Consider the following 17,804-nt stretch of genomic DNA (forward strand, 5'->3'; position numbering starts at 1 on the left):
TAAAGAATAAGATTCAATCATAACACACAATCATATAAAAAAGTTATAATGAGAAATTTAAAAAATAATCCTAAAATCAAAAATCGTTGCAAGTACTTATTACATTTTGAAAAAGCATATCTTATTCAAAAATAATCCTAGAATTTTTTATAATACACCATTTTAAGGTAAACAGAATAAGCTTTCTTTTTTATTATATAATATATACCTAAATGTAGAAGAAAAAAAGTTATAATGGGAAATTTAAAAAATAATCGTAAAAAATATAAAAGCTCGTTAAAAGTATAAAATCTTCAACAAGATAACCTATTTAAAAGAAGTCGTACAACATTATACAGTAGAAAATTTTAAAGGTAATTGATTTCTATTCCTCCTACATGTACCATTGCATATGCCTAAAGTTGCGTAGAAAAAAGTTACAGAACAATATTTGCGAAATAACAAGGAAAATTGCCCAAAATTGCTGTGAGTGGCGAACTTTGAAAAATCATATTTCGAAAACTGTAAATCCTAATGATCTCTACCAAACATCATTTTAAAGAGAAAATATGTAAGTTTTCTTTCTTTGAAGCAATGTCTATACCAATATCCTCGTAGACAAAAGTTATGGGACAAAAATCAAAATTTCTTTCTTTTGGGTCTCTTTGTGCTTTTTCTTTTAAATATATTTTTGTAAAAAAAGTATCTTTGACTTTAAAAAGTTACATTTAGATAGGAAATTTAAACAGGAACAATTTTTATGTAGACGTGTTTGTACCAAAAGTGCATATAACTCACCCTAATGTAACCTGTGCCCAGGGACTAATTCACCCATTTCTCAAAAACGCACCCCTTTAAATGGTAGCACACAGCGGTTTTTTCATATATAGAGATTAATTGACCATATGAAATAATAAAACCCCGTTAACGTTGTAGTTCCTTTCTATAGTAGATAATCAATAGGCTATAATACGTATCACAAAAAAAAAATAAAATATAAATAAAATATAACATAGGAAAATGCCATAAACACAACTGTTTAATGAAACCCCTTTCCATACAATATCTACACCGACGTATTCATCTCGGTAGCAAAATTTTCTCTTTGTCAGCCAACCATCATGCACATGGCGACCTTTAAAACAGATTCTTTTTCCTCGTGCATCTTGCTGATGCCTCTCTTGGCACTGCGTCACCTGGAATCCATGATGTCGCCACCTGGATCGCTGTCATCTCCGAGGGAGTTACCTTGGTGCTGCATATTGTAGCTGGGAGACCGGAAGTGCTTGCCGCCTTGATTGAGCTGAGAACCATCGGAGCCTCGGCGAGAATCTCTTTGGCGTTTGGTGCAGAAGCATTTACAGATGATTCTCTTGAATGCAAACCTATAGAAGAACATTGTTAAGCAATAATGATACAGTACGTAAATCGTACAGCTGGACATAGGCAATGTCCATTAAGTTGAGTGTGGCAACTGCGCTAATCTGTGTTAGTTGAAGCTTGTGTTCGAGTTTCTGGTGCAATAGAGTCGTTACAACGAATACAATAAGTGAATTTGTAAGCAAGAATGTCCATAAATAACTCAAAAACAAAGATTATGATTGATGAGTTAATAATTTTACTTTAATTTTTAAAATATTTTTTATTTAAAACTAATTACAAAATTAAACAGACAGAGTTTTCTCATTCCCTCAGGCCAAAAATATTCAGCTACTATATTGTCATGTTTGACGTTTATTTGTGTCAGTCGAAATGAATATAAGCGAGGATTGTGACTTCACGAACGGCGATCTTTGCGTGTCGTAGGGGATCAAAGGCAAAAGTGTCCTCAAGTGGCTACCTTAGTATTTTGAGGATACTTTGACCTGTGACCTCTGATCGGTCACAATCCTTTGAGTAAAGTAAATTTCTCCTCTACAAACATACCTAGCCGTTTTCATACCACTTGAGGTAAGCTAGCCAGTGCGCTGATCTTTTCTATTGTTGAAAGATAGTCCCCAATAGGCCTACAGGAAACCACGCCTATTGTTTTTAAACTGTATGTAGAATTTTCTTTCATGAAAAAGACTCTATTACGTGTGACTCGAGGGAGGTAATTCTGCTAAATCTGTAAATCTACGTAAATAATTTAAAATGAATAAAATGCAGTTAAAAACAAATAAATAATTAATTTAAAGTAATTGGAAATCCAACAATACATTATACGGTAGAAAATAATAAGTAAACTAAATGAAAGGTTCAAATAGACCACCTTGCTTTGCAAGACAATAACCTAGTCTATCATAAAATGCTTGTCTCACGTTTTCAAGCTGTTGTGGCGTAATCGTAGCACAAGCGTTTCTTATTTTATTTTCCAAATCCTCTAGACTATGTGCCCTCTCGAGATCGTTGCCATAGATGGTGGATTTAATATGTCCCCAGAAAAAGAAATCCATGGGAGCCAAATCGGGACATCTTGCAGGCCATTTAATTTGGTTGCTTGTTCCGCTTATAATGCGATTTTGAAAAATTGTGCTTAAATAATTTTTCACGATACGCGCATTATGAACGGAACAGCCATCCTGTTGGTACCAGACATCTTCTAAACGTACATCTGGGAGATTCTGAATAGCTGGAATAATGCTATCTTGTAAAAGAGCAAGATATTTAGCTGAATTCAGAACTCCCTCAATGAAAAATGGACCAATTACATGGTCACCCAAAATGCCGGTCCACACATTAAGTTTTTGAGGGCGTTGAGTCCGATGTACAATGCTTCTATGTCCATTTTCCTGAGACCAATACCGCGTTCTGGAAGGATTGTGATGACCCCGTACAGAAAATGACGATTCATCGGTGAAAAGAATCAGCCCTATTCTGTAACTTTTAACAAATCGAATAGAAATGACCAAGTCGAATCGTAATTACCCAAAATCGGAATGTTTGATATCTATCGCGTCATTTTTGTGTTTGGATCGGTATTCTGTAACTCATATCGTAATCGGAATCTCTGACTTCTATTTCACGCGGTTCTGAGGAGGTGGCAGCCGCGCAGTAACCAGCGAAATTGTGTTCTGTGACCTATTTTGTTACTTGAGATATGACACCGTTGCCATTTCCTTAATGTTTTCATACTTTCTTCATACTATCCTCAAAGTTTTGAGAAGTAAATAAAATATTCGTGTAAATACTGGATGCAAAAAGCTTAAAAGAGGATAAATGGTTTTAAATTAAAGTTAATTAAAATTGATATAAAAAAGAAGATAAACTGATAAATAAAAAAGATAAGTGAAGATAAGAAGTATAAATGCTTTTAAATCAAAGATATTTAAATTGATGTTATTAATTCATTATTATTAATAAATTATTTAAAATTGATATTACTAATAATATGCAATCTTTAAGATTCGATTTCAGTTGAAATAATTGCTAAACAACTTTTCCCAAAAATGGCATCTTTTCTATAATTTGTTCAGGCTATGAGCGTTGACTGATAAATATACAAGTATACTGGTATAATATTTATTTATCAAGCTATTCTTGTGCATTATACCATTGATTGCAATTGTACAAGAAATATACGAACAAAATATGGCAACAATGTGAATGGGAAACATTCAGATGCCAAGTAGCAAATAAATAAGGTTAGGTCCAATTATTCATACTCGTACAACATGTCTAAATGAAATATATATAGTTCTCTAAACAAATAACACCACAGACTAAAAATTAAGCAGCTAAAAAAAGGTACAAATACTATAAATAATTATAAATAAGTAGTATGTAATTAATTATTTTTATATATAAAATATAAACGTCAAAACAAAACAAAACGCGCTTGCGTCAACCACAATTCCGATAATCGAAATCTCATCTCGACAGGGTAAATGCTGTCGAAGTGATTTCTATTCACATTACGATTGTAGAGATTCCGAAGTAGTTATGGAATACGGATTTGGACTATTTCTATTCGACTTGGTCACTTCTATTCGATTTTACTGACTTCTATCATCGAAATGAGTTACAGAATAGGTATGAATGTTTTTTACAAAATCATCATTTTCGTGAGATGCATCCATTGCAGCTTGACAGAACTCCATTCTACGATAATGATCTCCGGGAAATAACTCCTGGGTTCTCGAGTATTTGAAACTCTTAAAGCCATATTTTTTTAGAACTTTATGAACTGTGGTATGCGAAACCTCCAACTCTTTGGCGACACTTCTGGTGGTTCTGCATTTATCTACTTCAATTGTAGAACAAATATCTTCATCCCTTCTTTGGATTTCCTGCTGTCTTTCCGGGGGCATCTCTTTTCTTTTGTGACATTTTGTACAATCTTTTAAGCAATGTTGTATTTCAAAACTATTTATAACATTTGCAATTCTTTGTCTACAAGGTATGGGTCTAGTTTCGAAAGTATTAGCAAATAGATCTACACATTCTGCTAACGAATTATCTTGATAATACCATTTAATTATTTGCATCTTTTCTGGAGAAGTATAAATAAACATTTTAAATAATACTCTTCGCTTCGGGGTTCAGATGACAAATAATACTTGACGTTTAACGAATTTTGAAAGGATAAACAATTACTGACAATTTGTATTTGTAGCTCAGTTGCCACAATTATCTCAATATAATACAATGTATGGATTTATGTATCTAAATATATACGATGTATGTTTCCTATGTCCAGCTGAACAATTTACGTACTGTATAATATAATACGTAATAATGATATAATAATGATATAATATAATATAAAGCGTGGACAGATGCAACAGTCGGTTGGAAAGGTTATGGCATCAGTATTTTGGGACGCGTATGAATAATATTCATCGATTATCTTAAAAACGGAAAACCAATAACAGCGACTATTGCATTGTGTTATTGGAGCGTTTAAAGGACGAAATCGCGAAAAACGGCCCCATTTGAAGAAAAATAAAGTACTATTTCATCAATACAACGCACTGTGTCACATATCAATGAAAACGACGGCAAACTTTCATAATTTGGACTTCGAATTGTTTCCGCAGCCACCGTACAGAGGTGTAACCAGGATGATCCTAAAGGGGGGGTTACGTCTACTTGAATACTTGAAGGTATCTGGGGGGTAGGGAATAATAATGGTGTTAAGCGTATAGAGCTCAAAGTACATCCAAAAGGGGGGAGGGTTATAACCCCAAAACCACCCCCTGGTTACGCCTATGCCACCGTATTCACCAGATATGGTACCCAGCGACTACCACTTGTTCGCTGACCTCAAGAGAATGCTTGCTGGAAAGAAAGTTAGCACCAATGAAGAGGTTATCGCCAAAACTGAGGCTTATTTTGAGGTTAAAGACAAATTGTATTATGAACGTGGTATTGAAAAGTTGTATGACCCCTATAATCGTTGTATCGCTCTCGAAAGTAACTACACACACCGGCAAAATTAGCCGAACACGTTAAAAATGGGACATGTTTGATGTCTCGTATTTCATAAACCAGTGGTCCGATTTGAGTGATTCTTTCAGTATGTTATAGCCTTATTATTTAAGAATATCGTTGTAATAATATTGTTACTAGACAGGTAAATACCATTTTATATTGGGTGTACCAATCATACTGTGTTTTTTTCGTAAAGTTTGGAACACCCTGTGGAATATTCTAGCATAATATAAAGTATTAGAATTAATACTCGATTGTAGACTTAGGCTTGCTTATCATTTTCCTTTTCGATTCATTTACTTATGTGAGATAATAAAAAAGTTATGTACGTTAACAGCTATCCATGTTTTTCATCAATAAATCCTCACAGTAGGGGAGGAAAGTATACTAAATTTGCAGTTACTCGAGCGTTATGGGGACCTATTGGATTTTGAAGAGTATGTGCTAAAATCAGAAAAAGGTTAAGTTAAGTTTTCCATAAAGTGGGGGACTTTTCATTTTTTAATTTAATGTTCCATTTGAAACAATCATTTTTCTCCGATTATAGCGCTGTGTATCCATAATTCGAAAAAATATGTCGAATAAAAGTTGCTTATTTTTACGTAAAGAATCTAAATCTGCAATAAAAATTGGAAGCTCCTATTTAATATTTTAAATTAAATCCCCCACCCCACCTCCGTGGGGGCTCGTGACACCCCACGGAGAGGGGTGGGGGGTAAATTAAAAATTATAAATACGACCCCGCGATATTTTGCGAAATGAACATCAGATCGTAAAACTGCAAAATATACCTATTCAATATTTTTCAAAAATCTACCGAATGGCACCAAACACAACCCCCCACGGAGGTGGGGTGGGGGGTTACATTAAAATAGTAAATAGAAGCCCCCAATTTTTATTGCAGATTTGGATCCTATTATGGATAAATGGCGCTATAATCGGAAAAAACGATTGGTGGAAATGGAAAATTAAATTGAAAAATGGAGAGTCCCACACTTTATGGAAAACTTAACTTAACTTTTTTTGGTTGTAGCACCCACTCTTCACAATCCACTCCAGGTCCCAAGAACGCTCGAGTAATTGCAAATTTACCATACTTTTCTCCCCTACTATGAGGATTTATTGATAAAAAACATGGTTAGTTGTTAAAGCACATAACTTTTTTATTTTCCAACATAAGCAAATGAATCAAAAAAGAAAATGTTAAGAAAGCATAATTCTACAATCGAGTTTTAATTTTAATATTTTATGTACGCTGGAATATTCCACAGGGTGTTCGGAACTTTAAGAAAAAAACACAGTATGCTTGTTACACCCGGTATAAACTGACATTTACCTGTCTAGCAACAATATTATTACACCGATATTCTTAAATAATAAGGCTATAACATACTAAAAGAATCACTCAAATCGGACAACTGGTTTATGAAATACGAGACATCAAACATGTCCCATTTTTAACGTGTTCGGCTAATTTTGCCGGTGTGTGTATATTGAATAATAAAATCAAATTTTATAAAAAAAATATTTTTATGTTAATCTACGAACTTTTCATTCCAACGATTAAAATATGTTCACGCCCTTATATCTTTTAATTAACCATAATACATTTTTCCAACGCGACACCGTTTCAAATATTTCATTATTGTGTTTAATTACCGTTACCGTCACCGTTATTGTAGTTATTGTGTTTAATTCATGTACAGCTTTGCATTTCACACACGGATTTGAATTATCGAAGTGCATATCAAGTTCCACATATGGTCCTTCGAAGCGGATTTTAATTTCAGTGTGAGAAAAATGTAGTAAGGTTAATTAAACTTTAAACAAAATGAAATAATTTTTTTTTGTTTATATATAAAAACCATACATAGCCTAATGTTGCGTTGAAGCCTAAAAAATCATTTCATTCAACATACCTGAAGTCTTTGGAGAAAAGTGCGTATATCAATGGATTGATGGCACTGTTGCAGTACCCAAGCCAGAAGAGGGTGGAGAACAACAACGGGTGGATGCAGTCGTGGCAGAACGCCCGTACCAGGTACATTGTGAAGAAGGGGAGCCAGCAGAATATGAATCCGCCGACTATAATGCCCAGAGTTTTGGCAGCTTTCGTTTCCATCCGAAAGCGTTTAACCTAGAACAAGTCACTCTTAGATGTCTAGATATATTCGTATTATTGTAAAAATGGGTTTATTCCGTATATCGAGAAAGTCAAAACCAGTTATTTGGTCCACAAACTGTGAAAAAGTATTAAAAACTTGTTTTATAAAGAGACGAATTATAAATGTAGAGTTGTAAATATTTTATCTTAATTTTTAAGTCTACTGTATATATTTTTTTCTTAAATATTATTACAAAACACGAAACCAGTGTCCGTCGACGCCCTTAGGGACCGATGTGTGGGCTATCTAATCGACGGGTAGTTTAGTGAAAACATTGTGTTTATTTTCAATCGTCCCTAAGACATAAAAAAAAACAAGTAGAGCCCTTTGAACAAATTTTAATAGGTTAGTTCTCACGAAAGCGAATTAAACCATGAGAAGAGGAGATTAGCAGTAAGAGAATTTTGGTTATTGTGGGAAGAATACGGAAGTCGATTTTAACATCAGGATCTAGACGGACGTGTTCTTTGAGCGAATAGAAAAAGACGCTTTAAGACGTAAAGATACGCTTTAAGACGAATATTATGACAAGCCGGTTATAATATTAATCAGACGCAATTATTTCCCAATACATTTATTTTTATAAGAACACGCAAATTTTGGTCGCAATTACACAAACACTTTTACATTTCGTCAATTTAATAGTATCTATAATTTAGTTATCTATTTTATTAATTAAAACTGTTAAACATCACACGGACTTTTAATACGATTGTATTTAACGAATCTTACATAAATATAGATTGACTAAAGAGTTATTATGATTAACAAAAGTAATAAGGGACGCAAAAATCCGCTACTTCTTCTCATTCTTCTTCTTTTTTCCTCTTTATAAGCAATTTTGCTTGTTTATTGGCGGATTGATACCTCTATGGAAGGTTATCAGTCCATCTTTTGCGCGGTTGGCCGATTGGTGATTTATCTCGTGCTATTTTGACCACATGTGTCTCCGTCATTCTGATTATGTGGTTATTCCATTCTTTTTTTCTATTTAGTGTCCATTCGTTTATACACTGTACATTTTCTTCTAATGTCTTCACTCCTCTTTCGATCTCTCAACGTATTTCCTGTAATTCTTCTCAGTACTCTCATCTCTACCGATTCATCAGGATTCTCTTTGACGTCCGAAATGCTTTTAATGCATTGAATTGGATTATCTGAGGAACGTGATCGCTGATTATGTTTTCGAGAGCAAGATAGTGACAAAGGTGACGGTACGGCTGGGGTCCCACAGGGTTCCGTTCTGGACTCTGGACGTACCGACTCTGTGGAACCTGGCATATGACGGGGTGTTAAACCGCGAATATAGAGAGGGTGTTACTCTTGAGCATGCTTATGTCTTCGTAGAGGATTGCATAAGCCAGCATCTTGCTCTTGAGAAGGATAAGACGGAGGATGTAGTACCAGAGGCTACAGAGAAAGAGGAGGCGTGGTATTTGAGTGTTCGGAAGCGATGGTAACGCCCAGGAAGTACATCAAGTATTTGTGAGTTAGTCTTTGTAAGAATTGGAGTTAGGGGAACATTTGCGTGGGGTGACTCGTAGAGCTAAGGGCTGTTCTGGGGAGCATAATGCAAAATATCGATGGACCTAAATCTGAAAGAAGAAAGTCGCTTCACGATATCGTCCCCTACGTGGCACCATTCTGGAGTGTAGCATTAAAAATACCAACTTAAACGGGGCTCATGGTAGGTGTGGACAGAACTGTTCTGCTGCGGGTAGCATGACTGCTACCCGTCTACAGGACTGTATCAGCTGCCGCTCTTTGAATGGTCACCGGCCGTGTTTCCTTACATGTGTTATCGGGTAAGAGGGGCAGGATTCATAGTTGTAGGGGTAGAAAATTGCAGAGAAAAAGATGAGTGAGATCGACATCTCACTCGAGATTCAAATTTGATCAGCCTTGATCGAGAGATTAATTTTAATCGACCAGTGGCAGAAAGAGTGGGAGGCCTTTTCAGGTTTAGCAAGGTATAGTCCAAAGTCCAAGCACAGCCTTTACTGTGGTCTTTCGAATACTATGGCACAGACAATATTGGAGTGCGAACGTTGGGCTGATAAAAAGAAATTATAACTGTTGAATCTTTGATTCTTGTCATAGTCATAGTCATACATTGTCATAGACTATGATTAATTTTGATTCTTGAAAACTCGAGAGATTGATGAGACAGTGGTGGTTGACACGGATCCACAAATTTCTCAGGAAGGAGAGAGGTAACTCACAACGGAGTTCTAAATCGAGCTGGTAATACCTAGATGGTTTTTGAACTGTCGCAGGCCGAAATATGAGAGAGCATGAGAGAGATGGCAGCTGAGGTAGTAGCTTTCGGTGATTTGCATGGGAGTGGTTTTTCAATGAATGTATGGGAGGACGAATGTAAATCGGAAGATAGCAGAGCATCAGGAGATATGTTATGCGTTAACCGACCATCTCGTAGTGGTGACAAGACCAAGTTTAAACCCCTCGTCCAACCATATTTTTTAGGGTAATAGGAATCCAATACTACCTGGTGACAGGTGTCTGTATGTATTTTTACTTCTCTTTAAAAAGCACAAAGAACAAATAGATTATCAGGATGCCTTCTAAGAAAGAGACAAAAGAAGAAGAATAATTCTCTTTTTAAAACGTTTTTATATACTTTTCTTGGTTTTGGTCACGGTCTCCGCAAATTTTGTAATCCATTTTAAAAATAGTTCTAGTCTACCTAGGTACCTGAAATTTGTAGAATAGCTTTGAACTAGCTTACAATGCAATATTTAACTGCTATTATACAGGGTGATTGATTAATGGGGCAAAACTCCGTAGATCCGTTATACAGGGTGTCTGCGTAACTTGGAACCATATGGGAAACTTTTTTAATATCAATTTTACGAAAAAAAGTCTTTATAAAGTGCTCTGCATAGTCTTAAACCTACGATGCAATAATCAGATATCAAATTTTGTCAACAGTATACGAGGTATGTCAAAAAATATGAATTTTGCTCAAGAGCAAACTACCTTTATATTTCAAAATATCAAAAAATTTTATTATGAAAAGTTATTTGTAATTAAAAACCATATTCAAATAGGCAATAACAGCCTTCTACTTGAAAAAAAATTTCTGAAATTTTCCTAAATTACCGATTCCGAACATCATTTTTATTTATTAGACATGTAATAATTCTTTTATAATAATTTTAGGAAAAAAGCTATTCTTCATAAAAATCTGTGCATGGTCTAAACCTTAAGATTCAACCATCAGTTATCCAATTTTGTTAATTTTATACGAGGTGTGTCAAATAATATCGATTTAGAAAAAATTTAGAAATTCTTTCTAAATTCATATTATTTGACCCACCTAGTATAAAATTAACAAACTTGGATAACTGATGGTTGCATCTTAAGGTTTAGACCATGCAAAGATTTTTATGAAGAATAACTTTTTTTCCTAAAATTATTAATAAAAGAGTTATTACATGTCTAATAAATCAAAAATGATGTTCGGAATCGGTAATTTAGGAAAATTTCAGAATTTTTTTTCAAGTAGAAGGCTGTTATTGCATATTTGAATATGGTTTTTAATTACTAATAACTTTTCTCAATAAAATTTTTTGATATTTTGAAATATAAAGGTAGTTTGCTCTTGAGCGAAATTCATATTTTTTGACATACCTCGTATACTGTTGACACAATTTGATATCTGATGTTGCATCTTAGGTTTTAGACTATGCAGAGCACTTTATAAGGAATGACTTTTTTTCGTAAAATTGATATTAAAAAAGTTTCCCATATGGTTCCAAGTTACGCAGACACCCTGTAGTAATGGATAGCGTTATAAGAATGGATATCGATAAAAGTTAATAACAAAAATTGTAGCCAACTTTGAGCTTCACATTATAAAATTAATTAGAATGTTACAGGGTCTTCGATAACATAGTGACAGATCAAAGTTATGTTTTTTTTTTAAATGGAACACCCTGTATTTGATTTTATTCAAAATCTTCTTAAGTTCACCCTGTATTTACAAAGTTAGAACCAATTTTATATGAAAATCGTAACAAGTTTAACTCCCTGTATAAATAAAAATAAGCACAACGGTAATAGCTTATTATTGCCATATTTTTTATTTATTGTCAAGATTTTCATAAATAATCGATATTGCTAATTTTCTTCATATTGAATACAGGGTGAGTCATAATGCAAGTACATTATTTTCTCAGTAATTTTAAACGAAACACCCTATATTTAATATCACTACCGAAAAATTCCATTACCGTACTTTAATTTTTATATGACATTCCCTATGTCTAAATTTATAAGTTTTCGAAATATTTTCATTTTTCAGAGCAAATTATTAATTACGGGTCTAAATTTATCCAAATTTTGGGCAAGCCATGACTGAATTGTCTAAAACTGACAATTTACGATTACTGATTATCAATCTATAATCAAAGTTGGCTACAATTTTTGTTATTAATTTTTATTGCTATCTATTACTATAACGGATCTACGGAGCTTCACCCTACCAATCAATCACCCTGTATGGATAAATCGTTTTTTTTTATTTCAAACTATTTTAAAAATGTGACTAACGCAATGATATTTCATGGCTCCTCTACATAATCGGCGATTACAGACGATCAAGCGCGAGCACGATTGTGTAGAGGGCATACTCGGCTATAGTTGCCCATGATCGTCTATGATCGCCCATGATTGTAGATGATCCGTAATTTTGCGGTTTTTTTGGAGACGCTTCAAAGGGAATCGTCGAGTAATAAATAATAAGTTAATGAGTAATAAGTAATAGTTGCGTTGACATGCCCACGCGATCGCCGATCATTCATTTCCCGTCATAAAATATTGTGCTTAGGTTAAAAAAGGTGTAATTTTTTATACTAAAAAGTTGATGTAAGCTGAACTTTCCCCCGTATCGAAAACTCTTAATGCGATTTCAAGTCGTATTTTAACTGGTATGGACTTTCTGAAAGTAGTGTCTTGTTTTGCTACTAATGGGGATATTTTTCGTACCAAATACCTAATTGAAATCGATCGGTGACATACGTATAAAGTTTTAGAATTCTCTAGAAGGTTTAACCAATAATTCAGCAGGCAGATTCTCCATAGTTTTTTTGGAAAAAAGTATATCTAAGTGCACAGCGATGAGTGAAAATGTTTATCGAATTGCGAAGTTTGATGTATCTAAACTCATTTGATTTTATCTCGAACAAGCCTGTCTTAAAGGTAGTTGTCAAAGACCACTCTTCTTTTCCTCCATTTTTTTACAACTTTTCGTTGGGCGATATTGACATAATGGTTGTATACCGCTATTAAATAAATTGTTGTAGTAGCAACACACTGCACGTCCATCTTGATGGTTTTCGTTCAACATGCTACGGACGATTATGTGGACACTTGCACGATGATTGTGCCGATCATAGACAATCACATGATCGGCCATCATCGGCGATAATGAATAGCAGGCATTAAAATACGTTAATAAATCGATATCTACAGATTGATGGTGGGTCAGTGGCATTAGACTGCAGATCGAGAGTTCCCTAGTTCAAACACGGCTGTTGCGTGTCTTTTTTTAATTTTTTTAATAAATAATTAAAAAATATACTTAAAATTCATATTTTATAAGTTAATTATTATATATACCATTTTAAACAACCGTGGTATTATAAAAAGTACTTTTTTATACTAGTGTAATTTTTGGAATTATAATTTTAACAGTTGTTAATACACCTACTAAAAATTCATATTTTATTCTTTCGAAACATGATGTGTCTTTTATACAGGGTGTCCCGAAAAGATTGGTCATAAATTATACCACACATTCTGGAGTCAAAAAGAGTTCGATTGAACCTAACTTACCTTAGTACAAATGTGCTCATAAAAAAGTTACAGCCATTTGAAGTTACAAAATGACAATCTATTTTTTTCAATATATCAAAAACTATTAGAGATTTTTTATTGAAAATGGGCATGTATCATTCTTATGGCAAGAACATCTTAAAACAAAATTATAGTGAGATTTGTCCACACCATAAAAATTTTATGGGGGTTTTGTTCCCTTATACCCCCCAAACTTTTGTCTACGTTCCAATTAATTCATTATTGTGGTAACAGTTAAACACAATATTTTTAAAACTTTTTTGCCTCTTAGTATTTTTTCGATAAGCGAGTTGTTATCGAGATGCGGCTTCTTTTTTAATATATTTACCTAAAAAATGTATGGGGGTTTTGCTCCTTAAAACCCCCCAAATGTTTGTGTACGTTCCAATTAAACTATTGTTGTGGTACCATTAGTTAAACAGTGTTTTTAAAACTTTTTTGCCTCTTAGGTTTTTTTTGATAAGTCAGCTTTTATCGAGATGTGGCTTTTTTTTCAAAATATACCTAAAAATGTAAATGATAAATAAATTTTCAGATTATCAACAGGTCTCTATAATCGTACTTCACCATATACAAATATGTGGTGGATTCGACAAATATTCAAAATATCTCGATAAACACTGGCTTATCGAAAAAGTACTGAGAGGCAAAAAAGTTTTAGAAACATTGTGTTTAACTAATGGTGTCACAATAATAATTTAATTGGAACGTACACAAAAGTTTGGGGGGGGGGGGGGGTTTAAGGGAACAAAACCCCCATAAAATTTTTATGGGGTGATTAAATTTCACTTTAATTTTTTTTTAAGATGCTGGTGCTATAAGAATGACACATGTCCATTTTCAATAAAAAATCTCTAAGAGTTATCGATGTATGAAAAAAAATCGATTTTCATTTTGTAACTTCAAAGGGCTGTAACTTTTTTTGTGTGCACTATTGTATATAGGTAAGTGAGGTTAAATCAACCTATTTTTGACCCTAGAATTTGTGGTATAATTTATGACCAATCTTTTCGGGACACCCTGTATAACAAAACCGTGATATTGTAAAAAGTACTTTTTAATTATATATGTTTTTGGAATTTTAAGCATTTTATATCGTCAAATTATTTTATATTCTCTCCTATAAATAATAAAAACGTTTTATTATAAAAAAGTTCTTTTTTATAAAAGGGTAATTATTTACAATTTGCTCCACAAACAAAAAAAAATATTTTTACTAGTTGCTTGTACACAAATTTATATTTTTTAGTAAAAAACGGAATGAACCCATTTCTTTAACAAATTAAATAAAACAAATATTAATTTTTTACAATTGAAAAACACTCTTTTCACACTCTTAAAACGGTGACAGTATTTCACAGGTGCATACACGGTACTACACTGTAAAAACGTAAACGTCTTTTCAAACTCCATGCACGGACCAAAACTTGGTTTTTTTTCGAAACTCGAAACCTTAGAAGTGCCAGATATACATGCAAATTAATCGTATCACTTGCACTTTCACACGAGAGAAAAACGACATATCTACACGAAGAAAAATTGGTGTAGAACAAAAACGTAAATTAACTAAAAAATACTACAAGAATTAGAGAAGTCAAAGAAATAAAAAGAAGATAAGACTAATAAAAACTACAATAAACTAGGTATTTTACATGGCTAAAGGGTGATCACTCATTTGGTTTTTTGACTTTTCACAATATTTTTCTGTTTTTTTTTGGCTATGTAAGTACACTAACTCCCAAAAGTAACCGGACACGTGAAATTCTATTGTTTTTTCCTTTTACTTTTATTTTACTGCCTCTATAATAACTAAATATACATATTTATGAAAATATAAATTGCCTTTATCCATTCGTTTGTTATTTACCCCAGGCTGTGGGTGAAAACTAGGTCGATTTCAGGATATAATTCAGGAATTTTTGAAACCTATCAGGTATTGTAAAGGACGATGCCAGGAATACCTTCTACTAAAATGTAACCAAAAATATTGTGCGCTTTTTTATTGCGATATTCATTTGTTAAATTTGTAATTTTTAATGATTTTTAATTTTGCAGCTTAGGATATTGATTTTACAAAAAAACTTTTTAATATAAAGTTGTAGTAAATTAAAAAACCTACAATTTGAGGTATGGTAAGTTTAATTTTGTTAATTGGTTATTGCAAAACAGCCTGCGAAATGTCTAAAATGGCCGTTTTTTACAATTGCATTATTTATTGTACAAATATTTTTTTTATTTTTTAAAGCTTTAAAATAAAGATCTTTCAATTCCAAACCTAAAAAAAATTGTAAAGCTAGATTAACGAATTTGTTGCTTAGATATTATAAATTGTTTATCCCAAGAGGTCAAATGTCGAAAGCTATAACTTTTTGAAAAAAAATCGTAGAGAGTTGGTGAAACATCCAATCTCCTTCTAAAGAGTTATATTTTCATATTCTGATGTAAATAAATGCGTAAAACATTTTTAAATCTCTAATTTTTGGGTTTGAAAATAAGGGGGCAAATTTCGTTATAAACATTTAGAGCTGAAGCGGCCCTGTACATCCTATGAGTTTCTAACTTCAGATTATTGTTGCTAAAGATGAAACGAAGATTTATAAAAAACAACAATTTTCTACAACCAACTGAAGCCGAGATAATTGTTTTTTAAATCGTATTGCCTTTATTTATAACAATTAAGAAATTATTTTACAGTCATTGACCAAAGAAAGACTTATATTATCCTAAAATAAAAATTATTGTAAAATATAATTACATTTAATTATTAAAAATTATTTTTAAAATCGGTGCTTTAGCGAGCGGCCAATTTTGCAAATCGCCCGGCTCGCTTCAAATCCGCGCGCTCGGAAAATTTTTACGTAACTTGTATTAAATTTTGTCAGAAAACAATTTAATAATATTACCATTATAATATACAGTCTATTTACCACTGTATTTGTTTTTCTTGATAATCTTTTATATGTGAAATTTGATTTCTGAAGAAATAATATTATAAAAATGATACATATATATGAAATATATAACTATATTTTTAATTTTTTCATTGTTATATAAATATAATAGTAATAATGTTACTTCTTACTATAATATACAGTATAAAACTTTTTCTTCTTGTAGTGACTATTCGTTTTGGATTTCACATGTAAAAGTTTATCAAGAAAAATAAATACAGTGGTAAATAGACTGTATATTATAATAGTAATATTATTAAATTGTTTTCTGCCAAAATTTAATACGTAAAAATTTTCCGAGCGCGCGGATTTGAAGCGAGCCGGGCGATTTGCAAAATTCGACCGCTTGCAAAAGCACTGATTTTAAAAATAATTTTTAATAATTAAATGTAATTAAATTTTATAATAATTTTTATTTTAAGATAATATAGTCTTTCTTTAGTCAATGACTGTAAAATAATTTCTTAATTGTTATAAATAAAGGCACTACGATTTAAGAAAAAAAAAACAATTATCTCGGCTTCAGTTGGTTGTAGAAAATTTTTATTTTTTTATAAATCTTCGTTTCGTCTTCAGCAACAATAATCTGTAAGTTAGAAACTCATAGGATGTACAGGGCCGCTTCAGCTCTAAATGTTTATAACGAAATTTGCCCCCTTATTTTCAAACCCAAAAATTATCTCGGCTTCAGTTGGTCGTAGAAATTTTTTATTTTTTTATAAATCTTCGTTTCATCTTCAGCGACTTTAATCTGTAAGTTAAAAACTCATAGGATGTACAGAGCCGCTTCAGCTCTATATGTTTATAACGAAATTTGCCCCCTTATTTTCAAACCCAAAAATTAGAGGTTTAAAAATGTTTTACGCATTTATTTACATCAGAATATAAAAATTAAAACTCATTAGAAGGAGATTGGATGTTTCATCAATTCTACGATTTTTTTTTCAAAAAGTTATAGCTTTCGACATTTGACCTCTTGGGATAAACAATTTATAATATCTAAGCAACAAATTCGTTAATCTGGCTATACATTTTTTTTTATGTTTGGAATTGAAAGATCTTTATTTTAAAGCTTTAAAAAATAAAAAAAAAAAAAAAAGTACAATAAATAATGCAATTGTAAAAAACGGCCATTTTAGACTTTTCGCAGGCTGTTTTGCAATAACCAATTAACGAAATTAAACTTACTATACCTCAAATTGTAGGTTTTTTAATTTACTACAACTTTCTATTAAAAAGTTTTTCTCTAAAATCAAGATCCTAAGCTGCAAAATTAAAAATAATTTAAAATTGCAAATTTAACAAATGAAAATCGCAATAAAAAATGTACATCCGTCTGGGCGTGATGACGTAATCGATGATTTTTTTAAATGAGAATAGGGGTCATGTGATAGCTCATTTGAAAGGGTATTCAAAAAAC

At 32.4% G+C, this 17,804-nt stretch overlaps 1 protein-coding gene across 1 annotated transcript in view; it reads right to left on the reverse strand.

Annotated features, from left to right (window-relative positions):
• Positions 1 to 1,116: 1,116 nt before the first annotated feature.
• Positions 1,117 to 17,804, reverse strand: part of LOC114328774 (octopamine receptor Oamb) — a 187,163-nt gene continuing 170,475 nt past the window's right edge. The window contains exon 4 of the mRNA XM_050647748.1: positions 1,117 to 1,364. Coding sequence (XP_050503705.1) covers positions 1,117 to 1,364 — 248 coding nt within the window. The remainder of the gene's footprint in view (positions 1,365 to 17,804) is intronic.

Source organism: Diabrotica virgifera, chromosome 3 (genome assembly GCF_917563875.1).
Source record: "Diabrotica virgifera virgifera chromosome 3, PGI_DIABVI_V3a".
In the NCBI taxonomy this organism is placed as follows: Eukaryota; Metazoa; Arthropoda; class Insecta; order Coleoptera; family Chrysomelidae; genus Diabrotica; species Diabrotica virgifera.